The sequence below is a fragment of the Anopheles bellator genome, chromosome 1 (assembly GCF_943735745.2).
Source record: "Anopheles bellator chromosome 1, idAnoBellAS_SP24_06.2, whole genome shotgun sequence".
Lineage (NCBI taxonomy): Eukaryota > Metazoa > Arthropoda > Insecta > Diptera > Culicidae > Anopheles > Anopheles bellator.
Window position 1 is genome coordinate 48,718,212 of NC_071285.1, and position 23,986 is coordinate 48,742,197.

At 47.8% G+C, this 23,986-nt stretch overlaps 5 protein-coding genes across 6 annotated transcripts in view; 2 read left to right on the top strand and 3 right to left on the bottom strand.

The window, feature by feature from the left end:
* Positions 1–5,427: 5,427 nt before the first annotated feature.
* On the bottom strand, positions 5,428–6,757 carry LOC131214953 (peritrophin-1-like). The gene is made up of 2 exons (XM_058209305.1): positions 6,694–6,757; positions 5,428–6,614 (listed from the first exon to the last, which is right to left on the bottom strand). The coding sequence occupies exons 1-2, from the start codon at positions 6,698–6,700 to the stop codon at positions 6,145–6,147; spliced, it is 477 nt and encodes a 158-aa protein (XP_058065288.1). The 5' UTR covers positions 6,701–6,757; the 3' UTR covers positions 5,428–6,144.
* Positions 6,758–8,299: 1,542 nt separating this feature from the next.
* Positions 8,300–10,291, bottom strand: LOC131215771 (double-strand break repair protein MRE11). The gene is made up of 2 exons (XM_058210167.1): positions 10,177–10,291; positions 8,300–10,116 (listed from the first exon to the last, which is right to left on the bottom strand). Exons 1-2 carry the CDS (start codon positions 10,289–10,291, stop codon positions 8,300–8,302), a joined length of 1,932 nt encoding a protein of 643 aa, XP_058066150.1.
* A 408-nt stretch (positions 10,292–10,699) lies between these two features.
* Positions 10,700–12,866, top strand: LOC131205590 (transformer-2 protein homolog alpha-like). Of its 2 annotated transcripts, XM_058197753.1 has the most exons (4): positions 10,700–11,188; positions 11,249–11,557; positions 11,837–12,144; positions 12,213–12,866. In XM_058197753.1, the coding sequence occupies exons 1-4, from the start codon at positions 11,156–11,158 to the stop codon at positions 12,313–12,315; spliced, it is 753 nt and encodes a 250-aa protein (XP_058053736.1). In that variant the 5' UTR covers positions 10,700–11,155; the 3' UTR covers positions 12,316–12,866. The 2 variants fall into 2 exon arrangements, with proteins under 2 accessions (XP_058053736.1, XP_058053735.1); XM_058197752.1 differs by having other exon boundaries at positions 11,140–11,557.
* Positions 12,867–13,484: 618 nt separating this feature from the next.
* LOC131216169 (adrenodoxin-like protein 1, mitochondrial) lies at positions 13,485–14,479 on the bottom strand. Its single transcript, XM_058210587.1, has 3 exons — positions 14,305–14,479; positions 14,171–14,222; positions 13,485–14,091 (listed from the first exon to the last, which is right to left on the bottom strand). The coding sequence occupies exons 1-3, from the start codon at positions 14,396–14,398 to the stop codon at positions 13,740–13,742; spliced, it is 498 nt and encodes a 165-aa protein (XP_058066570.1). The 5' UTR covers positions 14,399–14,479; the 3' UTR covers positions 13,485–13,739.
* Positions 14,480–14,972: 493 nt separating this feature from the next.
* Positions 14,973–23,986, top strand: part of LOC131206461 (uncharacterized) — a 53,005-nt gene continuing 43,991 nt past the window's right edge. The window contains exons 1-2 of the mRNA XM_058199015.1: positions 14,973–15,320; positions 15,385–16,061. Of these exons, the coding sequence (XP_058054998.1) occupies positions 15,555–16,061 (507 nt within the window). The 5' untranslated portion in view covers positions 14,973–15,320; positions 15,385–15,554. The remainder of the gene's footprint in view (positions 15,321–15,384; positions 16,062–23,986) is intronic.

Sequence of the window (23,986 nt, forward strand, 5' to 3'; positions counted from 1 at the left end):
TGAGGTGCACACGATTGCAGCAGCTGTGTTGCACCGCCCTGGCCCGCCCCAGACGTCCCGAGCACACAAAAAAGTGGCAAGTGCAGAAAGAAGAAACACCCAAACTTAAAGTACCAAGTCAAACAATAACACAACAACTTTGACGGAACGGCGCAGTTGGAGTGCAAATTAGGAAATTTTCCTGGGACGGGCTTTGGTCGGGGGAAATTATCTTGGCCGGTGATGGGTCGTCAGTGCCGCCACCGTCGGATTGGGTGCCGAAATCCGGCAAGTAGTCAGTTCCGTTCCATTAATTGCGCATACCTCTTCACGCATGCCTGTGCCCGATGCCTGATGGAGATGGAGCCAGCGGCCGTTGTTGCCAGCACTACTTAGACAACTTTTCCCCCTGGTCGGAAAGCGCAATTATGTAAGTACGAAATTACGTGCCACCCAAGCACCACGAACCGGGGACCTACGGCTTTAATTTGGGGGATAGCGAAACACGTCCACAGCGCGGTGGTTGGTGGTGGTCCGGTGACGGGGGTCTCACCCTGCAGGATAGGCGCAGCATAGGCGTAAGACTTCGCGTAGCATCGTAGATCAATTCGTCAATCAAGATAAGAGAACACGTAAGAAAACTTAAGAACAAATGCTTCCAACTAGACGGTCTTTAGTATTTTAGTGAAACAGAAAATCGATAACACACGCTTCTAACCTTCGCTAACGGGGCGAATCTTCGTCATTTTTGTAGGATACTCTAGCCGTTGTGCCGTTGTAACCGTAGGAATACTCATCTCTAACAACAGAATAAAAAAAAACAGAATATCTTAATGATGTGTTTGCTCGTAAGAAAATATATAGGTTGTTTTTCCGCAACCACTCTTAAGTAGGTAGAATCGGCGCACGTGGCGGACTGCGCCGATTTGAAGCTCCCCGTGGATCTGTAGTGTTTGGGGGTGGGACAGAATTAAACAGCCATCTTAAGCATACCTTAAAATAGCCATCGTGTTTACTGACAGTAGGTGTAGTAATTTGCTGTATACTCTCCCGTCTCTTAGCTCAAAGTAGAAGTCCTAGTCCATATACTTCGTTCATTTCCTTCTTCGTTCATGGGTAGCTCAGAATGTAACAGTTGACGTGTCCATGTTGAACCCGACCGCGGAAGGCCGTAACCGTAATTAGCCAAACGAGAATGACTTTGTTCACCCAGTTTTTGCTCTATTTCCATCGTTCCCGGAGCCCTGGAGCCCGCAGAGGCCGGGCTTCTACTGTTTCCTAAACAACGACCGATACGTAGCACTAGCTAGCGAGCCTAGAACTAGAATCGTAGAGAACCGTCTACTATAACCCAACCTCTATATACCTAACCCGTTACTCTGCAGCATACTCATCTCCAACAGTAACCACTTCCAATGGGACACCCATTCAAGTACACTGAAGCCGAACAGTATTAAACGGGGGGAAACTGGATGCCGAACGGATTGTAGAATGGTTTTTACCTTCGTTCTCATTTCCTTAAAGTCTAAGCGAAATTCAATTATCTACTAACTAGCCGTTAGGGACAGCAAACAAATTACGACACTCTTATTCCGTTCTACTAATAATAAAGGCGTGCTTGCATTGCTGGTGCATAGCATCATACCGACCTGCGGTCGGCGTACTTAAGGGAACGCGCGAAAAGGAAGAGAAAACCTGCAACAAAGAGCAATAGATTCAAGAAAAGCAATATGTAACGTATGTGAAGACGCGTAGAATAATAAGCAAATGTTAAATTTTGTCGCTGTACCTATGCTATCGGTTCTATCGAATGTGTTCTCCGTTCACTTGGGCCATATAAAATCCATAAAGCGCCATAGAGAGCCAACACTGAACAGCTGAACAGTGATTCTGGCGAAAACTCGTGACCGTTCACTGCTCAGAAGTGTTGAGAATGCGGCCCAATTCAATAAACTCAAACATTAAACAGTAGCTCGAGGGGGTGGAAACACATAAAACACACAATTAAAAAGCAATTGCTTGAGCAAAACAAGCAGCAAACGTTATAGTAAAGTGTACAAGCGACATGCCAATGTCAAGTCAACTGAAAAGCAATTTAAAAACGCTCTAAAAGAACAAGCTGCAAGAATGCTAATAAAAACAAAGGAAACGTAGTTCGATAAATGATATTTAAAAAACAAAAGCTAAACAAACACTACACAACGAAAATCAAATATGAAAAGACCAATGGCGCAGCAGTGCGCGGTAGTTTACAGCATCAATTCCAATATTAAAGGCGACAGCACGACAAACCGAGGGCCCCATTGGACCGGGAGTCAGTCAGCCGCGTAGTGAGTAGTGCCGTAGTGAGTTTGTCGGGAAAATAGGGGGGGGAAACTAGAAACAATAGAGAGAGCATCACAATTCTTTAATTACTTACTTACTGGTAGCATAATTTAGATACCGTTCTCTTCGCCGGGACCCTTCTTCAGTCTCCGCGAAGCTTAACAATAACGCTCTCTTTCGATCTCTCCATCTCATTCACTCTCTCAGTCTCTTAATGCTCTACAATTACTAGCATGTCCCGTTCCTTCTCTTCTTACCACGATCGTCGCTACCGATGCCGGGCTGATAGTGTATGTGCCGGGCCCGTGCCCGTGTATGCACTGATTTATATTTACAAACCAACGGACCACAGGCGCGCCACATGTCCCCCCCGTTGGTCCTTGCACTACGCGCCCGGGAGGACGCTTCTCTGGATGCACTCGATGGGGTGGCTCGTGTGCAGTGTGCGCTTTGTGCAAATTTGCAGCGCCACTGCACTGTCGCCGCCACCCGAATGTGAGTGTGCGTTAAGAAAATGTCCTCGAGGCAACGAAGGGCCCGTGTGCTCCGGTGGTGGCCGTTGGTGACGAACCGGGCTGCTGCTGCTCGGTAGGACCCATGATAGCGCGTAAGCCAATAAAGAATTAGACGAGTAAGAGTGCGAGCGTGTGAGCGAGCAAGCAAAACAAATTTCAAGTATTACAGTGAAATAGAAAGTTTTTGATAATTTTTCATAATATTTACATTTATACTGGACGCGCGACGGCGATATGTGCCCGGATGGGGCGGGGACAGGTTTTATTCAAATTTTAGCAAAAACACACAAAAAAAGGCGAAACAAACAGCAAACTGAAAATATGCAAACCCCAAAAAAAAAAGGAAAAAAATGTCAACTTAAGCGAGAGGATGTGAATCGGCGGTGAGAGGGCGGAATGCAGCTGACGCAGGGCCCTGCCGCCGCCGCCGCCGCATCCCCGGGTAAAAGGAGTGAAAAGAGCAATGCGTGTGCGGGGGGCGGCCACGTGGTGCCCCGGGGACCACGTGCGCTGCGCCGCGCAGCCAAGCGTAACGTAGAAACCAAATCGTAACACCCATTCAATACCGTCGTAGTAGATTGCTTTTATTGAAAGCTTCTCAGACCACAGTCAGCCTAAGATATTTAGCAGCCACAGCCCGCACTAGTCGCCGGGAAGTGGCCCATAAGCCCAAACACACCCACAAATTATACATACGTTAGAAAATATGGCAGAGTGGCGAGTGGCGGAGGCGAACGTTTAAAAGTCGGTTATTTTGATTACATTTAAGACTTCCGGTAGAGATTGAGGGCACCGCACCATCATACACCGCTGAGCACACAGCTAAACACACACAACGACACACACAGGCTGCCACAGATGACGCTGGTGGTCGGCCGAATCGCCATGACGGTATAGCTTTATGTCCCTTTTCTTAGACAATGTAGCGAAAATTTAATTAGAAACGCAACGTTCATCATTAGTTCGCGTAGGCACCACGCAACAAGCTGCAAAGTAATCGCGGGTCACATAGAAACCGGGCAACCGGGATCCGAATCCGGGCCAGGAGTCCGAAAGGAGCCTCCTGGAGTGGCATAATGTGCAAGCAAAGTATATACACAATGCCATACACGCGCCCGTATCGAGCTATAGTTTCCCGCGTTCAGTTCCAAACGAAGCAATTCCCGTAGAGACATTGTCTTGCATTGATTATACACATCTAAAGTGCGCCATTTAATTATATTATACATATATTTACTCTTATATACTCATTAGTTAATATATACATATATTATATATATATATAATGGAAGGCGACGGGAAAACTAGTGATTAATAGCCTCAAGAAGCAATAAAAGGTATTTTTAAAATTCAAACTCAGCGCGTTTTTAAACCTGACGCAACTCCGATCCGCAGCGCAGCGAGTGGCCACGGTAAGTGCGAAACGCTTCAAAAAAGTGCATAAAAACACGGCCAGCGGTTTGATGAATGAAATCGACAGTCAACCATGAAAATGGGAAACCGCGGACACCGAGTGTACGGGTGCGGACTGCCAATTTGCATTCGCGTCAGCCAAACGACGGTCCGGGGGTCGGTGGGGACGACTTACGTGTTACGCCCCGCCAAAGACGATGCTGCTCGACCGCAATGTCCCCCCAGCCGGTGGGGACCAAAAAAACGCCGAAAAAAGGCTGTCCGGCTGTCCATTACAGTGGTGACAGTGAACAAATAGCAGCAGCCGCCGCCGCTGGGCGCCGGGGCCGGTGCGCGACTACAATAAATTAATAAACATAATGGTTGTCAAATTCATCAACATAAATTTTATAATTTCAATAATTTATGGACACCCAATGGCCGCAGGCGAATGCATTTTTGCGGTCCCCGGAACCCCGAAAAATATCGTCGTGATTTTTTGTGTGAAGTGGTCCAGCCAGCGCCCCGGCTGGACCACGCCCCTCCTCCCCCGTGTTCCCCGGCTCGGGCCAGCCAGCTTTTCGATAATTTAAACCCGAGCCGACACTCGCCGACGCCGACGACCACAATCCGTGCGCCGCGCACCAGTAATGTGCGCCCTGAACGCGATGTCATGTTTGCGTTCGTTGGCGGCTGTTCATATTTGAACACTCTCCGCTTAATGCTGTCACCCCGTTCGCCGGACGCCACCCGATTATGTCCTTTCCATAATCCGTTTGGTGAAGACCCCCCTCCCGGGGCCCGATTGGTCATTTCGAGCAGTCGACCGTCGCATTGCCCGTCGCACCTTCCGTCACGTTCGTGATTTTATTTTTCCGACCTTCGATCCGACGTCATCGTCATCGGCTGGAGAGCTGGGAGGCTGCAGGCTATGTTTTCGCTTCGCATAAAAATCTTCGATAGGATGCCACATTCAGCGGACAGTGCCACCAGCACGAGGCACGTGGCCCGCTGGCGTTCGGAAAATAATCGGATTGGCTGTATGTTTGTTACACTGCAGCATAAACTCTTTGTATTCAGTGCCGTACGTAATGCTTTATGGTTTAATAAGTTAAGGTTTCTTTGTTTAAAATCAATTTGGTTTTAACGGTCATGCGTTTATGAAAAGAATTCCGATGGATGCAAATGCCACTTAACCATGAGGTTTGTCTGTTCATCGATTTATGTGGTCTCTTCAAGGTTTGTCCCTACGACAAAATTTGATCAGTTGAAAACCCTCGCTGCGATGGTTACGAGTGTCTCGTATCTGTGTCTAGCAGAAGAAGAAAAAACCCGTGAAAGGCGCACAAACTCCAAGACGACCAACTCGCCACCGGTGACGAATATGTAGGACGCAATTTTAACCGACATTTTTATGCTCCCCAAAAACCGCTCGTACAGCAGCGCGAACCCCGAGCCAGGCCATAACGTAGCCCGACTCGGTTCACATCATGTGTCTTCACGTGCCACCGTGGCGCACGTGCTCCTGATGACAGTTGGCAAACTACTGGCCATCGCGTCGCCACGTACGATCATCGTTCCACCAATTCCGGATGCTGTAACAGTTGGGGGAAGGATAAAATTTATTTTCAAAACTCCCCAAACCAGGTCGAACCCGGGTCCGAAGGCGAACCCACCACACGCTCCGGCCGGAGCGGGCCTTTAAAATAAGTCCACTCGATGGTGCAGTTCCCCGAACCACGTTGTGGCCAGGTTCGCTCCTGTGATGGGTGAACACGACGATTGTTGATGCCATGGTAGACACTTAAAAAAACAGAAGAACCCCGAGGTTTGTTTGTACCTTACATCTTATCTATTGCTATGTTCAATTCGACAACGCCCTAATGGAGACCACTTGACGCCTAGCGCCGGGGAATCCAACGCCACTCCGCGACTAAGCCACTTCGCACGAGGCCAACTCTGGAAAGTCACAGTAGTCCACCCGTGGGTTCCAGTGAAGCCCCGGTGGGCAATTCTGCTGAAGTGGCACGCCGTACGGGTCGCAGATGTAGTACTTGGTGCAATCGGTGGCGTGCGCAATGTAGACCATATGATCGGGATCGTACACGGGCGGACAGCCGTCGTCAGCGGTTGCGGCCACTACGGTACTGCTGCTGCCGTCCTGCGGCACACACTGAGCTTCCGACGGGTAGTCACACTGTTTCCGCCGATCGTTCCACTCCAAACCGGGTGGGCATTTACTCGTCACTTCGAACCCATGGCTGCAGATCACGAACTTATCGCAATTGGTCGGATGCGGCAGAAGTACGGGAGGCAGCAGAGGATCATCTCTCGGTGGGCACCGGCCATCGGCTAGGGCATTCGGTGCGAGAAGAACTACACAGACGCCAATAAGCACTGACACTACATAAAATGTTGGAAAAAGAAAATCGAAACGCTCATTAGATCACTAAATTCGAGGTCAAACGCACAACGCAACTACCTGACATTGCGGAGCTAGGGTTAAATATGGCGTGCGCGGAATATACGCTATTCACTTGAATGAATCGAGCTTCAATGATGCCAATCTGCGGATTGCGTGTGCCTTTTTATGGGATCCATATCTGAGCAAACGATCCCCTGAAGTTATCAACTTGAAAGTGAATCTACTTTCCAGAGCACTTCAAAGCTCGGGTTGAACAATCAGAGCGTCTGTATCGCTCGTGATTCATCGAATTCTTTGAATCAACCATACTATATTTGCCATAATGATACGCGCGTAAGTGGAGTGCATCCTCTTGGCTTGGGCTTGAGAAACATCCCCGTTTGGGTCTTGAGCGATACTTCCGCTGATTGGTCATTCGAACACTTCTACTAATAAGAGTTCGGTAGCGTTTCGGCTTACAATGGAAATGGTTGTAGCTTACTAATTGGTAATTGGACGTCGGTCATGGGAGCGAAAAATAAATCAGTACAAACCCTGCACTCCGTAGCCAACGGTAATTCCCTTCGAAATGGCTTAATAGCGCAATGAGAATTAAAAATCCTAATTCGCTATTACAACATAAGTCTCGCACTAAATTAATTAAGCTTTAGTCAACATGGGCAGTACGCAAATTGCAAATGACCGAGTAACTCCAGAGGTGGAGATGCTGCCAATTTATTCAATCCCTAGACGACAAAATGATTTTGTTACCTGATTTTTTTTTCTCCCTTTGATCTCCTTGATCCGCATGGCGCTCCGACGACGGACCGGGCGCCCTTTACGCTGCCATTCTACGGACTGCTAAATTGGCCATTTGTTTAAAGTATCTCCATCAAAACGGAGCCGCACTCGAGAAGCGTAGCACGGTGCGACTTCCCCCCCAGGGCTAATCCCCCGCACGATTCATATTCATATTAGTGTAATCATAATCATCATGTTCACTCCCTAAAACTCAATCATTTTCAAGCAAGTGCGAAAATGGACGGACGGCCCCAGGAGCGAACCCTGGTGACGATTCTGGAAACACAGCCATTTTCCAATAGGCATCGCCCCACATACGCACCCACACACACGCGCCGTTCATCGTAACGATTATGGTTATGAGGACAACGTTTATAAGCTCATACATACGTTCCCAGATCTCCTGTCCCGGTCCGGGTGCGCAGTATTCCACTTGGTGCATCGTGATGACACAGAAAGTTCCCCAAAAAGGTGCTCGGACGGAACCAAAGCCGAACGCGCGCGGCCGAGCACGTTGTTTCTAGGGGTCGAAACCGACCACGTTAGCTTCTCGTCCCCAAATCGGTGCCACAAATTGAAACCCTCCGTTGATGGGAATCGTAATACGGTGGGTTGGGTTTCCGTCATCGCTGCCACCGGGCATCGGATGATGTGATATCATCACGCAAGGCAATCCTGTGCCAAAGGCGCTCCATCTGAACGATGTGTCAATGATGAGGAAACAGTGAAATCCCTGTCCCGCTACAACAGAAAGGTAAGTGGCCATTTGAAATTTGAGACGACTAAAAATAAAGGAACTTCATTCTTTATTTTATTTAAAAATATATTTTTAACATGTTTTAAATGCGTACACGAGCGCATACAACTGGAATGTAGCCACAATCTACTCGTCTTCATCCGAATCATACACCATCGGTCGGCCACGTTTAGCGGGAGGTTTTCTAGCTGACGTTCGGCTAGCCACGGTTGTTACGGAGCTGCCAGATGACTGCTGGCTGAACATCGACGCGATGGATGCCTGTGACCGGGTACCGCTTACAGCGACAGTAGTTTTCAACCCTTCGGGCGCTTTTTTCTTTGCAGCAGCACGCCCTCTCGGTGCACTAGCCCGCGGTGCCGCTTTCGCCGTCGCGGTTTTGGCAGAGGGCCTGTTCCCGTTCGCTTCTCCATCGCTCGGATGCGGTTCATTGGGATGGATGCGTTGCATTGGGTCGGCCGGCCTTTGGGCTCGACTATCCAGCACTTTGCTAATGTCGTCATAGAGACTGGGTACTTTGTCAGCATAATTCGCCCACACTTCGCCCTCAAAGCCCTCATCCGTTAGGTGCACCTGGGATAACAAGAACTCAAGTGCCTTATCTTCGTAAAACTTTAGAATCTTATCCGCCGCGTCGTCATCTTCGTGGAACACCATTCGACGGTCCAATTCCATCATGGCACGGGGACACAGTACCGTCAGCTTGTTCGCTTCATCCGCTTCCTGAAAATAGCGGTACACGATGTCTTCCGGTCGGTTGGCACTCTGTTGACGCTGATGGATGTACGCCGCGCTAAACGCTTTACTATCCAGCTTGACCGATTCGTCTTTAACGCGGACGACCTTCTTCTGAAACAGGATAATGTCGAGTGGATTCGCAACCTTACCCATGTACCGCTGTCCGAAGCGGATTCTGTTAAACTGATATTCGACGTGCGTTGTCACCAGTCGGAGTCGTATGAGAGGTAGCTTCGGTTGCCGTTCATTCCCTGTGAGCTTTGCTTTGGCTCGCTGAATTAACTCTTCCACTCGCTCGGCCGCAAAGTCCATGACCTTTTCTTGCGCATCGCCCACCTCCAGATCGAGCTGATCGCTTAGCGAATCGAGGTCAACAGACTCAAATACGAACGGCCGCACCGTCGTCAGACGAATCGGATCCATACAGAACATACCTTTGTGGATCCGAAGCAGCGCACAGCACTTCTCGATGGATTCGCCTTCCGACAGCGATGTGGCCACCGTTGAGCCGGGCTGGCTGACGTAAAACTTGCCGTGCGGATTCTCCTCCGGTCGAATGCGACAATCGTGCTCGTGGCCCCAAATTACAAGATCCAAAAACTTCGGCAACGCATGTTCCGGTAAGTAGTTCTTTGGCCCTCGTTCGGCACGATTTTGATGCAACACGAGAACATGGAACCAACCCGGCTCTTCTGGCTTTTGGAAGAAAACCTTTCGCTCCTCCAGCAAACGACACAACCGCGCATCAGCTATGTAGTTGAGCCCGTAAAGCGCAAGCTTCGTTTCGCCTTTCCGCAGCAAGATGGGATTGATCACGATCTTATTGAGATCGTTCCACTTTCCGAAGTAGTTCACATACCCGTTGGTGCTGAGCAATTCCATTGCGCTGATGTGCCCGAAGCCGGTCGCATCGTCGTGATTGCCGTGAATGGAGTACACAGGAATCGCCACATTAATGTTCGGATCTTCGTAGTTCATGGTGCTACTGAGTGATTCGATAAGTTCCTGATTTTGGTCAGTGAGAAACTCCAACCTGATCGGTTTATCGCCAAGCGTGTAGGTTTTCAACAGCCGTAAGCAACGGTTCAGTGTGTTCGTGGAGGGATTGGCAATGTGGAAAAGGTCCCCGCCGAGCAGGATTGCATCCACATCGTTCTCCACCGCGTGCTGGAGCACTTCCTCAAACGCCAGAAAGCTGTCCTCGCCTGAAATAAATAAAGAATACTTTGTCATGTGTGCGGCGCTCGTGTTTCAGGGGATTTTACCGCGAATCGGGTTTTTTTCATCGTAGCCGAGATGAATGTCGCTCGCAACCAGGAACTTAATCGTATCATCCGGGTTAGCATCCGCGCTGGAAGATGATGATGCTGGCTCAGACATCTTGCACGCTCACGAAAATTCGCGAATTAACAAGATTTGCACGTAAACCTAGAACGAATTTGCGCGCTAGTCATCAACCGGCTCGAATGACAGATTCAGATGAGTTTCCGTTGACAGCACATGACAACATAGTTCATCCGTGCCCGTAGTGAAATATTTCATCCTATTAAGTATTTGATTTCTATTCAAAAATATCACATCAATACCTATTTCATCGATGGAACAAACTGTTCGAAATCACAAATAATTGAAAAATCCTGCATATTTTCGTGTGATTACGAATATGTCGCCCAAATCGCCCATTCAGGTGCCTTTCGATGAATGTGTTCACCCATTCATCGACTTCTTCTCGACGTCAACTACGGGACGAACTGTCATTCCTATCTAACCAAAGGCAAAAGAGCGCTGCGCTGTACCAACGAATGCTGCCTGATCCTTAATCGTGCGAGTCCATCAGAGTTTCTTGGATAGTTTCCTCGAGAAAGACCGGTTCCATCTTCGTCAGCATCATGTGCTAAAGATCGGCCCGCTCGCCTGCGTGCGTCCACCATTCACACGTGCGAACCGGTGAGAGGTGGCTCATCGGAACACGCGCGCTCTCATTCATCAAAACAATCACCAGGCGCCGGGGACGAGTCAGGGATTTTGTGTCCCGTTGCCTGCTGATCGCCGATGACCACACGATCATAGATTTAAGGAGCACCTTATCAAACAAAAGTTACAGTGGCTCGTTTACCGATTCCAAAAAGTGCTAAAGCGTTCTGTTGGGTGCAGTAGGTGACTTTACAACGTGAGATTCTCGGTTGTCTGAACGAAAAGCGACGGCTGTTGCGGTTCACATTGCCTGTTTCTCTTCGCAACAAAATGAGTCACTCAAGGAATCATCATTACTATGAGGTACGTAGATTAGTTAAAGAACAGCGAAAAGACACTCATACGGATGGACTGCTTCTACAGAGCTCTAGGTCACGAAGTCGCGATCGAAACTACCGGAGGGAATACCGCGAGGACTCGGAGCGTTACAATCAAATGACGGACTATGGCAGTGGCTCGGACTATCGCCGCAGTTCACAGCACCACCGATCACACACCTCGCACTACCATGAACCCGCGTCCTCCACGAGTGCACATTCTTCGTACTCGTATTCCGGCAAAGTGGTGTTGGCTGTGTTTAATCTCAGCATCTACACGACCGAAGCGGAACTGTACGACATTTTCTCTAAATTCGGACCCCTGCGCAAAACAACCGTGGTGCTAGATGCAAAGGTAAGTCTCCAAGCATCTCCAAACCGAACCTTCCGCCCCTCAACCGACAGTTTCCGGTCGCCTATTGAGGAACCATTGTCGAACGGTGTGCTGCCGCGAGGGTAAAACAAAACCCAATGGAAAGTTATTAGAATGGCATGGCACAGAGGGAATCCTCCTTCTGCTCAAGTATATCATGTCCATTAAAGGCCTTTTCATACACTACACTTCCAGCTTTATCTCCAACCGTTCCGAGCAGTCATTTTCGGATGCTGTTATATTATTTTATGCTCTTTGCAGACTGGTCGATCACGAGGTTTCGGATTTGTCTACTTCGAAAGTGCCGAAGACGCAAAGGTGGCCCACGAGCAGGCAAACGGTATAGAAATCGGTGACCGCCGGATAAGGGTAGACTTTTCTGCCACCAACAAACCACACGATCCGACACCCGGTGTTTACTATGGACGAGTGTCGCACCCGAAGGGATCGTATCACAGCGGTGGCGGTCACCCACCGCCCGGCATGTCCTACCGCGGCTATCACCACTGCAGGGCATGTGAAGTAGAAGCCCGAGACCGAGAACGCTGGGATCGGGAAGCACACTCTAGGTAGGTGTTTAGTTGTACCGGATAAGAAATGAAGAAGCACTTCATCATTGGCAATTCAATTTTTCCAGGGATTCATATTACTACGACAGCTACTCTACAGCAGATCGAGGCCGGGACCGGTCCAGCCGCTCGCGGAGTGATTACTACCGTAGCGGAACCAGTATTCGCTGACCCGTGGACGGTGGCTAACGGTCGTGGATGGGGTGAAGGATGCTGTACAAGTGGTCTGCAACAGCATCCCTAAGGCAGACAAATGCTAACTCGCACGGAACAACGTCCTGTAACCGTTTGCCAAGAAAAGGGCACCAGAAAGAAGTTAGGAAAAGAAAAGGAAAAGGGAGCCTTTTTATTAGAAGACGCTGCAAACGGCTTCTAGTTTGATTAGGCGCTCTCAGCACTGAAGATGTGGTCGTTACGATTCGGTTGATTCTGTTGGACAAACAGGTTTCGTTTGCGTTACCTCAACTGCCACCCAGCTCTGTGTCACAGCAGAAAGAAAATAAAATCAACCACCACCATCCCGGTTAACAACTCCCAAAGGAACTGGATTCTGCTCGCAGTCACACTCGGGTATTCGGTGTGACCACGGGTTTTTGCGCTTTACCCTCACCATTGGTTGGATGCGCTGAATGAGACCAAACGCATAAAGCAAATTGCCAACAAAATTTAACCCAACAATTTTTATCCTCTTCGTCGCTCTCAGTCGTGCGATGGACACGCGAAAGAGGACAGGGATGAATCCTTGCGTGTTAATCATCGTTAGTTTGTGTCGTTGCAGTTTAAGTTAATAGAAAACAGAAAAACACTGAGCTGGTTTACGCGTGTTTAGTATAACTTGTAAAAAGGAACAAAGCAAATGAGGAAGTCGAATGATATAAGAAGTAGATTTAAATAAAAAATACTTTAATAAGAAAATGACATCGTTTTCTTTCCTTCGTTCCTTGTGCCAACTTGCAACCCGAGCGCATTGCGAAGGGAGTAAGAGAATAAAAAGTCTAACGACTAGACGCGTCCTTAGAAGTCCTGTCGGGCAGAGGTTCAAGCTGGTTTAGACAGGATGTCCTTGAGAAAACTGGACTGGACTGGACATGGCATGTTTAGAATGCACCCCTTTTTGACCATTTTCTGTCCCCCTTTTTTCGCGAACTGCATTTCGATGAGCTGCCTCGGTCGGTGATCGTCCCGTGGCGCGCTGTGCATGCAAATTAGCGCCTTGAAAAGATCCCGTTTCGAAACAATTTGTTGAAGCGGGATGTTACTTACTGCCCGACCCATGGTAAGGTGCGCGTAATGGAAAGATATACTTATTTTATTCGTTTCCCGTTTACGTCGTTCTCACGGTAAATCCCGTTGCCGGCTTTATTGTATTTCTTTTGTGGACTAAACACTCATCCGTCCACACTCGTCCAGCATCCAATCCGGGGACGGTGAGCGAACGAAGCGGCACGGTGTAATCCCAATCCCGTTTTAAAAGGACTAGTTTCTTTTATCCATTGTCTACTGTCGAAACTAGATCTATCTAACAATTTTACCCTCTAAATATAACATACAATCAAACTGCCCATGTCCCGCAGATGGGGGACCGATGCAGTCGGTTAGTGAGGCTTTGGTTTATGTCCATCGACGTAGAAATTGCGCGTTGCCTGCGGTAGCTGCAACCGTATACCGTTTAAATTTTTCTGTAAAACAATTTGACACCCGAGGCGCGAATTTTCTTTTAAAAACGGAGCCATATCGAGCAGATCGTCCTCCTTTTCCTCCGGTGCTGTCAAGCGATCGAGATAGTCCCCGTGGACGTACACGTGACACGTGGTGCATGCTAGCGATGCTTCGCACGCACCCTCCATCTCGATACCGTGGCGGTGTGCAAGGTAGAGGACATTATCTCCAACCTTCCCCCGCACCAGTGTCTCTTTGCCATCCTTATCGATGTACGTTACGTTGACACTGTGGAGTAGCGGAAGGAGAGGAATTGCGGGTTATGAGTAACACACTTCTCGAGACTGCCAACGGGTCATAGTCTCACATTTCATCCTCGCTTTTTGGGTCTTGCCACTCGTATTCACCGTGCCGTAGGTCTAACGGATAAAAACAAACATTCTTCCGATAAATAGCCGATCTCTAGGGGTTTACGCGTCAGTTTCATAACAAAATACTCACGCGCCGTAGAGTGTATGTTTCGGGGAATGAGTGCACCGACCCAACGTTTGTACAAGGGCCCCGAAAAGCGTCTCAGCGAATTTGTTATGGACATAATTCCAAAGTTTCGCGGTAGGAAACTCTTCTGTGTACCGGTATCTTCGGCCGTCGGTCGGCACCGTTCAAAACAAACCTTTTTTTGTGTTCCTTTTTGTTAGTTTTGACAGTTCACGCAATGAACAGTTTTACGCAATGAACCTTCAGCTGACTGGCTGTTTCGTTGTGTCTCGTTCGCGTTAAGTATGAACATAGTGCGAGAAACGAGAAACGAGAAACGAAACTATATTAAAAATAAATTTCTATAAAACTAATAATTTTGACCATGATTTTTTTTTGTCGACACCTTTTAAATGGCGGGGGTACGACGGAAACTTAACGAATGTTTACTTTTCTATGATCCTCCTTATTTGACAGTTCCTTATTTGCACGGTCTGTCCCATGCCGATTCGAAAATGAACGTGTCGCAAGCGCACACTTTGACGTCACAAGCACGCTCTGCTCGCCGGCGGGTGAAAAGGGATAGCACCATCTTGGTCACAGCAACCACGCACTGGGGAGTACTGAGCGTTTTTTGCTCCTTTTCTTCCACCCTGTTTATTATTTCTCTGTCAATCGTCACGGTAAGAAGCACGGAGTCCGGCAGCGGCAGCGCGCTTGCTCGCTTAATTTCGTTCGCCCTGATCGAAACCAGCAGCTAACCCTTATCAATACTCGTGATACGAACAAGAAAAACCCCACGACATAGTGCCACCGTGAAGATAATCGTCCTCAAGGAGCAAACTGCGATTCTTCTACCTCTTTCTCGGAGCAACTCACTCGGCACGCCAACCAACTCACTTTGCCAAAGATCGATTTAATTACCATATTACCATGTACTAGAAGTGACCGAAACGCTTCTCTGCTTGTGCGGCTACGCTCTGAAAGTGTGGGCAAGTGCTAACGCAACCCCAGTGTGTGGTACAAAACAGTCAATTGAAGTAAACATTGATAGTTTCAACATTGCTGAAAAGTGTGTCGCTTAATAGTTTTCTTTCACGACAGCAAACTTGAGTGAGCGTCGCTTCTCACCTGGTGCTTGCTTCTCATCGCTCACTTCTCACACCGACCGGAAACAAAGCTTCTCCGGACCTCCCAACAACACAACCGCGCCTTTTGGGAAGCAAAAAAACGATCGGCAAGCAACAGTGCAAGGATACCAAAAGGACGCTTGGATGTTTGACACGATGATGCAGCAAGCGGTATCGATTAAAGCGGAACCAGATTGGAATGACCTTCTGGTGCCCGAGCCGGACAACCGGCAGTACTCGCTTGAGAGCGTGATTCGCCAGCAGCAACTGCAGCACCAACAGCAGTTGCAACAACAACAACAGCAGCAGCAGCAGCAGCAACAACAACAGCAGCAGCAACAACAACATCAGCAGCACCAACAGCAACAATACCAGCTACGCAATGGCGGCGGCGGCGGAAATGTCGTTCCGGTCGCTGTTGCCCCATCCGCTGTGAATATTGCGCAAAATTCGAACAATCCAGCGGTTGCCGCGGTGGCAGCCGCGGCCGCTGCCGTTGCTGCCTCGGTGAACGGGGTGCAACAACCGGCCAGCCAGCAATCGGGCGCAGTTAGCGAGGACAACGAACCACTCGACATCATCGAAGCCATCGGCGACTCGGATGACAACGATTTTGCCGAAGCAGAATCCTTAACGTTGCAGCAGTACAAGGTAGGACAATGGCATGCAAATATTCGATTCCATAGGGTACAGAGTTAAGGGAACAACCTCGAATAAGTAAAACACGCCGGGCTAGAAAAACGTTTCTGGGGCGTTCGGGTTTGAATTTTCACATCATCCACAATCATTTCTGTTCCCTACGGAGTTCCCTAAGTTGTGCAAATAGCACCTTGTCGAGGGGACTGCTTTGACGAGGAAGAAACGCAACAGAAACTCTGTCGATCTACGGCATCGCTGGCGTCGAGCGTTGTTTGTTTACTCGGGCACCAGTGCACACCAGACATCTGTGGCCACAGTTTACCCAAGTTTGACTGGACCGTCTGGGAAGGCGATCGACGTTCATTCGATTCTGCAACGCGTCTACAGTCTGTCGTATGATTTATTTCGACCATTAAACTCTGTCTTTAAATCCAGCGAATGGTACAAAAACAATTATTTACATTTTAAAGTTTGTGTATGTGGCACTTAGTGCGTTTTTTCTGGTGCGATAATGGAGAGTTTAAAATGTTTGAATATACTCTATCGAATAACTTCCATAATTAAACAAATTTGGACAAATATTCAATTTTAGACTCATACCCCTGCGTATGATTCATATGTTTCAAAGGCAAATGTATTCCTCACAAAAGCACCTGGGTTCGATCTAAACGATTTTAAACTTACTTTTCAGCTGACGAGTTCCTGTCGTTTATTTGTGGGTTCGGTACTAACGAGTCGGCCTCCTTTTATGCACTCAAAATATACCGTGCAAAATTAGTGGTATTAACGGAACTGGGATTAAATTGCCATTCTTATACGATCGGTGCAGCGGGGCGCTACTAACAGAAGGCCATAAAAGTGCAGTCGTGAATAAAAAATAAGGCAAAATAAAACTCTCGCCGGGGCGACCGGGCCGCCGTCGCCGTCCTACAGAGGAGGCACTAAAGGTGGCCCCGAATGGATCGATATCTTTTCCCAGCGCTCCCCGCTAATGCCACACTGAAAAGTCCTTTCCAGCGGAAGACGACCGGTGAAATCAGGTGCAATCGTTCCCTTTCCCCCACGGTGGCCGTTATGGCTGAGCATAATATTATACGCGCCAAGCAGCTGGGTGTGGGTGTGAGTGCAAGTGCGTGACGACGGCTGAGGAGATCGTCACATCAACGTCTCACCGACGTCATCGTCACCCTCCACACCGCGGGAGCTCCAGCATAGACTCTCTGGCAAACTTTCGTAATGTGATAAAAGCATTAAAATCCGGACGATTCTGCGCGTTCGCGTCGATCTCATCCTGCTGCTGCGCGGTGGCATGTGGCAAACACCGAGCGTTTCACTGTGTCCTGCCAGAGAAACAACCGAAAGCCGGGGGGAACGGGCATGCTGCCCCGTCCTTGACCACCGTCCCAGAATCTCCCGAGAATGGTGTTAGTTCAAGAAGAGCACACTTCGGCGCTTGCCGACCGACAAGAACAATAGAGAAATCGTGGGGCGACCAGTGCCCCAAGGTGTTGGAGTGGGATAGAACCGGAACTGGAACAGGGAGGGTCGACGGTTGAGTGAAAGGAATCCAATACAAACGCAAAAACTCACACCGACACCGAAACCGTCGATATGGCGCTCCGAATGGACCAAAAGTTCTGCGCACCACCTCTCGCCGGCTGAGTGCGGGGCAAAGACTCGTAAAACTTTATAACATCCCATGAATTAAACTTTATTTTACGTTGTATTTTTTATTATTTCTTCTATTCTTCTACGGCACCGTCGCCCTGGCCCGGTGTGTTGGTGTGCCACGTGTCCCTTTCTCGCCCTGAGTTTTACGTTCCATTCTCTCGCACTGAGTCGTGCTCCGGTTTATAACACTCTTTTCTGATACCGCTACGCTTCGGATCGCACGATTCGCTATCCAATAAAGTCTTTTCGTTTGTTAGTCTGTTATTATTATTGTTATAATCCCCTCTCGCCCGTCCGTAGCTACTTCCCGCATATTGTGTCACGTTCATTATCTGCACTTTCCATTCACTTTGGCGTCATAAAACTCCATCTAAATTTTCCAGACCCAGCTCTCTAATCCTGGTTGCTGGGGCCTCCCAGCGAGAGGGATGGATCGCTTTTATTAGTTTTCGCTTTGCTCCTAGGCAAAAACTCACTGGATGATGTGGTGCGCATCGGAACATTCTATTTTCCCGCTTCTTAGTATGAACGTTGTTTGGTGCGTTTCTATTTTTCCGATTATTATTTTTAGATTTTCATTTACATTTCCCACGTTTGGTCGGACGAATTCGTTCGCTGCTGGGCCCCGCGGCGCCGGAAGACGAATGTGTGTGGGCTGTGCGCCATGTGTGGCAGTTTCCCAACTAATAAGACGGTGGTGGCAAATGAAACCCCATATGCGAAGCCCAGTAGTATTTAAAGGATTCGGCGGTTTTTTCGTGATATTTTGAACAAACAATAATTGCACATTAATTTTAATCTATGCCGTTATTTTCTACTACCATCAATGGATCATAGAGCCGAACTACAGGCTATATGATGGATGTATTAATACTTGCCATTCAAGTTCCGTCAATTCTAAACGAGCACTCAAAGATGTGATCAGCTCATGATTCGCAATACGCTCCCAATCCATCAAATAAACAACATAACGATGTTTGCTGCCAATCCAGGCATTGGAGTCGTTTACGGAGTCACTTGCCTTTGAGCATAATCGCCTGGGCTGAATATTCTCATTGTGAAACCATTTTGCATCGTCCGTGATTAGTACGACCCCCAGAAATGGGCCTGTCAGGCCTCTCTGCATGCTAGTCCTTTTCTGCTTCACCAGTTGTAAAGTAACATCAGGACCGATCAGGAGCGAGTCTTTAATGTCGAAATTTTCGAAAGAGAATCGCCAGTTTGTTTTTTTCAGATATTTCGCTCATTTTCACACGTGTGTTCACTAAAAATATATCTGTTAGCACAGGCAGTCCGACTAGTGTTAGCCACGTATCGGGCAACAAGGGACCGGAGATGCTTTTTAATACAACCTAAACATGTTCGCGCCATCTTTCGCACAGTGAAAGATAAACGTTTTATCACTGGCCATAAGTAACGGTCATTTCCATCCGCAGCACACTAAACTTCCAGCCGACCCACTCCGGGCTCTCCGGCTTCAGCCGAAAGTGCCGTCCGAAGCACCCACTTTTTGGTGGCCAATTTTGTCACCGCTGCAACCCCAGCCTCCACCTGCCGTGCTTGACGCACAATTTTGATACGGATAGAAAAAGTCGCCTCCAATTGCCAACCGGCGTTATTCGGACGAGTGAGAGAGAGAGCGACGTGTTGTTTCATTTTCGATGTCGACGAGTTTTTAAAAGCGTATATAGAACAATCTCGAGCACAACTTTGCCCCATTATTCGTCTCCAAGTCTCCACCCGAGAGGAGCCCGGGGAGAATCTCTACCGCAGTGGCCGCCCTGCCCCCGAGAAGTGGCCGGGCGGGGCCATTACGAGGGCCCGGAATCGACGGAAAATGGTGCCATTTTCTTATTTCGTATCGAATTTTGTATTTATTTTTCTTACCGCCTTCGACGGCTGTGTGTTGCGCTGCCACACTCAACACATTTTATCAATCCATCCTTATCGCTCATACAAAAACACACACATACACACACCACCACCACCACCATGACGCCGTCTCTCTCGTTATTTTATTTAGTTTACTCATTTTAACGGCCACCCCGCGCGCCCCGTACCGCACGCTTCCTTCTGCTCCTTTAATCGCCTTTTTCCATTGCTATTTTCGGTTGTTTTCTGTTTTCATTTAGTTTTATTGTTATTGTTATGGAAGTATCCCTCTACGGCGACCCTCAGCATACCCGCTGTGTGCCGCTACATCACCGACCCTAGGACGAGTGGATTTTCTCGATAGTTTTATCTCGTTCCGGCCACCGTGCGGAGATAAAGAAAATCCTATCTCGTCTCAAACACACACAGACGCACTCAAACACACTTGATACGCATTAAATTCGTTCGTATTTCGTTCAAACGACTGCCTCTTGTGCCGTTGTTGAGATTATATTTATATTTTGTTTCGCTTATTTCTTGCAGCAGATTGAACTTGGTGATGGGAACACATGACGGGCGCGGGGAGAACTGAAGGCCAGCGGGATTGGATGGCGAAGAAGTATTTTTATTTTATAGCACCATCGTTTGCTGGATCATTTTAACAACGGCACAATTATACGTTGCTGTTTCCCATTTCGTGGCGCGTAGCGTTTTTCGTTAACGTTTGCCCATTTCGCTCGCTCGTTCGTGTTGGTGCATTTTATGATCATATTAAAAGTTTTTTATTACATTAATTTTTTCCTTTTTTGTTTCGCTCGTTTCTCTTGCCGGTAGTTACTGTTTCGATTTGCCAGTTGTCTGTGTTGCGTTCCGTTTCTTTCGCCCATCACTGTGAGTCTGCTTGTGAATGCTTCTCTTGTTGTTTAGGTTCTTTTTCCCTTCGATTTCACCAACTTTGATGGCATCAAATTCACAATCTTTATGGCATTTGGCCGTTGTTGTAATATATACGCGGTGCGGCGCGGACTTTGTATGAGCTCTAGGGAACACGAAAGGGGAAGTTTTATTGTCTTAATATTCTGTCTCGCACTGACTGGTTAGCTTGGGAACGTTGCCTCAGCCGTTGGCCGCTTCCAGTTTTTGGGTTTTATGTTTACGTTCTAGTCTTTTACTGCCTGCGCAGTTGTTCCCTGTTTTAAAGTTTCAATTGGTTTTTGAAATGGGTTTTTTTTTTATTTACATTTAAACAAACCTCCAAAAAAACTTTGCTTCGCTAATACGCACCCCAATCGGAATGTATTTTTTCCGCTTTCTTCTCTATATTTCACATTACATTCTCGTATTAATCCCTCTCGTTTCTTCTCTTTTTTGCTTTTTATTCTTTTTCTCGCCCTCTCTCTGTTTCTCTTTCGTGTTTACTATCTTCTCTCAACTACTTGCTCAATCCGTCGGCGTGCGAGGGGCCTTTTGCTTATTCGGGTCACCGCGCGACCATTCTGTGTTCGCACACATGTTCTAAATTATTGTTATTATAATTGTTTCCTTCGCTTCGTTTCCCCAGCGGATTGTATTTCTTTCATTTTCGTTCATCGTCCATCTGTGATTATATTTTTCTTTTCTTTTGAAAAATACATTTTTCCTAGTTCTCACACCTCCCGCGTTCGTAGAGGGTCGTCTTTTCGTCTGGTGTCTTTTCCCGCTTTCGTCACTTCGTCGGTTCCGGCCTTTATTCCGACCGCCTCGAACACGTGCGTCTTGCGCTCTTTCCCCGGGCGCTCGTCCGGGGGGCTTTCGTTTATCGTTAGATTCCATTACTCAGCACGTTTCTTGCTAATTTCGAATACGGTGCAACACAACTAAGCTGTCTTAACGAATAAATCTAATTTTCCGGTCACCACGGTTGCCCGTTCCCTACCGAGGATCCGTGAGATTTTACCGAAAACCCGGTTGACTGTTTCCAGCACACCCGATTGAGGTGGAATTTTTTAACACAGTTTAATTGTAGACTAGTGACGCGGGTCTGGAGTTATAATTTATTTTGCCTTCATTTTTCCAACCCTTATGGCAGTGGTCTGAAATGAACTTCTATGCATGTCAGCTAAAACCGAAGGTTAACCTTCTAGTGTTCGTCCAACGGGGCATAGGGACGCGTAGAATCCATTAAAATAATATTATGTTTTCTTCGGTGCACCTCTCCCGCCCAGCACAGCTCCGTTTCCGGGCGGTGCAGACTAGAACCACTTTCGTTCCATTTGAATATTTTATTTTGCTCGCCTAGCATGCGCCGCCCGTGCCCAGTCGGCTTAACGCTGCTGACGCTGCTGACGCTGTGCGTTATCGTTACCAGCCGGGCCAGCGGATTAGTGTGGCTTATTTATTTTCTTATTTCTTCTAACTTTTAGGGCGCCCTCCGTCTGCGGGGCTGTGCTATAGAAAATAACTTCTTAACTTTCGAATAAACATTAGAGTTTCAGTTCCCCGAAACGTGTCGTGGCACACAGGGCCGGGCATTCTCGCAGCATTACGACTCTACGCAGATTTATTTTAATGTTGCCCATCAACGAACGAACAAAGGCGTAAAATGTGCTCAACAGCACCAGTCGTGCTGGCAGAAAATTACGTTTCTCGTCGTTGCCAGCGCAGCAGACCATTTGGCCAAATTACACTCCAAACTGTAGGAGCCAAATTTTACAGACTTCGTTTTGTTCTTTTTTTATAACCCTCATCCATCGCCAACAACCTGGCCTGGGTTGTGTTGGCGCACAACGGTTGCGGGGGGGTGGCGTCTTTGCTAACCATTCTTTTCGGCCAATCGTGGTGGGTGTACATTGGTTTTAATTAAAGTCTTAATACGCAACTACCACCGTTAAATTTTGGACCGCTTTTTGCGCTGTGGGTTCGACGTGTCAGTACACGATTAAGTCGGTTTTATGCCACCACCATAGGAACACGGCCTCGTAGTGGTACCGACGGAAAACATTAAGAACCGTAATGGTCCCATTCCCGATATCGAGCTTCGAAACCGAGAGACAGGGTGGTTCGAAAAGTTAAGCCGCACTCGGGGTGTTCTATTTGCCTATTGCAAACGACTTAGATGAAGTATCCTCTAGGTATTCTAAGTATGCTCACCTACTGTAAACTTCGAATCAAATATTGTGCCATAAAAATGCCTCAATAAAACCTGACATTCATTTCAACCATACCGAAAACGAGGGGTTAGACTCAACTCCCTCGTTGGCTGCGAGAAGAAAATGTTACGAAACTATCTCTCTAATCAACGTTTTGAACTTTGAGAACCAGAACCAGCCAGCCGGCAAGGCACGGCCAGCGGAAGGAGGCATCAGATGGTGTGTCGTACGGTTGCGAGTTTCCACCGGCGCACTCGGTGGCAATTCATATTCGTTAGTGACACTTTCCACTATCGACGTGCAATTTCCACGCTCATTAACATTTTATCATCCCTACATTCTTGCCCGACCACCGTCTTTTTGGTTGTGAGATGTTGGTCCTGACGTCGGTCGGTCGGCCGTGGAGTGGACGATTCCTTCCTTTCGCCAGTGTCGTCGTCACCTGCAAAAATGGATACGGCAACGTCGGTCTAGCGTCGGGGCATTCAAATCCTTTGACCAGGGCGTAACAAAGTTGCAGCACCTTTACCGGAACACCCTGTGTCAGCCGGGGTGTGTCCGTTGGTGGTGGTGGTGCGTTCGTTAGTCCGGAGACGCCCATCTAACGACGACGGATAACCCCCTTTTGCATAAAACATTTCATATTACACATAAATTTATATTTTTCTCATTTATTTATTCCGGCTGCTTCCCAATCACGCGCTCGCGTCCCTCCGGACTATGGCATGGCACTCCGCAATTTGACTGATTTTATCACTCAGCCGGTACTGTGTCAACAAATTTCTTCCATTTTCCACGCCTTTACGCGCTCTCTCTCTCTGCGGTTTACTGTTCACCCCAATGCGTTGGTTCGTTCTGGAACCGTTCGTACGTTACTTTACAGTCAATAGACGTTTCACTTGGTCTCATTCTCTTTCTCTGTTATTTACTTTGCGTTTACTTTCATGCAATAGTTACCGTTTTTTTGCTTGTATTCAAATTTTTGAAACGACGAAACGTTTGACATGTTCTGAATTTACCCAATAGCTCCTTCATTCGTTGTAGTAGCCATGGAACTCTTTCATATGTGACGTTAGCCAAAGCACTGCAAATGGTCTCAGCTACATCACCAACGTGTGGACCATCGCTTTTCTCCTTATTTTCCTCATTCTCATACCGGTTATTTCTTGTATTTTTAAAAGACTTGACAATTACTTCTTTCTTGACAACGTTCCAAGCGCGAAGGAGACACTTACGCCTGATTCTGTCAAACTTTCACTTACAGTT

What these genes read in the sequence shown, in the direction of transcription:
- LOC131215771 (XM_058210167.1), bottom strand. Translation starts at nt 10,291, where the DNA reads ATGTCTGAGCCAGCATCATCATCTTCCAGCGCGGATGCTAACCCGGAT. An exon ending in TGAAAAAAACCCGATTCGCG is followed by an intron (nt 10,117 to 10,176) that starts GTAAAATCCCCT and finishes TATTTATTTCAG; the next exon opens with GCGAGGACAGCTTTCTGGCG.
- LOC131205590 (XM_058197752.1), top strand. Translation starts at nt 11,156, where the DNA reads ATGAGTCACTCAAGGAATCATCATTACTATGAGGTACGTAGATTAGTT. An exon ending in CCGTGGTGCTAGATGCAAAG is followed by an intron (nt 11,558 to 11,836) that starts GTAAGTCTCCAA and finishes TGCTCTTTGCAG; the next exon opens with ACTGGTCGATCACGAGGTTT. An exon ending in GATCGGGAAGCACACTCTAG is followed by an intron (nt 12,145 to 12,212) that starts GTAGGTGTTTAG and finishes CAATTTTTCCAG; the next exon opens with GGATTCATATTACTACGACA.
- LOC131216169 (XM_058210587.1), bottom strand. Translation starts at nt 14,398, where the DNA reads ATGTCCATAACAAATTCGCTGAGACGCTTTTCGGGGCCCTTGTACAAA. An exon ending in AAACATACACTCTACGGCGC is followed by an intron (nt 14,223 to 14,304) that starts GTGAGTATTTTG and finishes TTTATCCGTTAG; the next exon opens with ACCTACGGCACGGTGAATAC. An exon ending in CCAAAAAGCGAGGATGAAAT is followed by an intron (nt 14,092 to 14,170) that starts GTGAGACTATGA and finishes GCTACTCCACAG; the next exon opens with TGTCAACGTAACGTACATCG.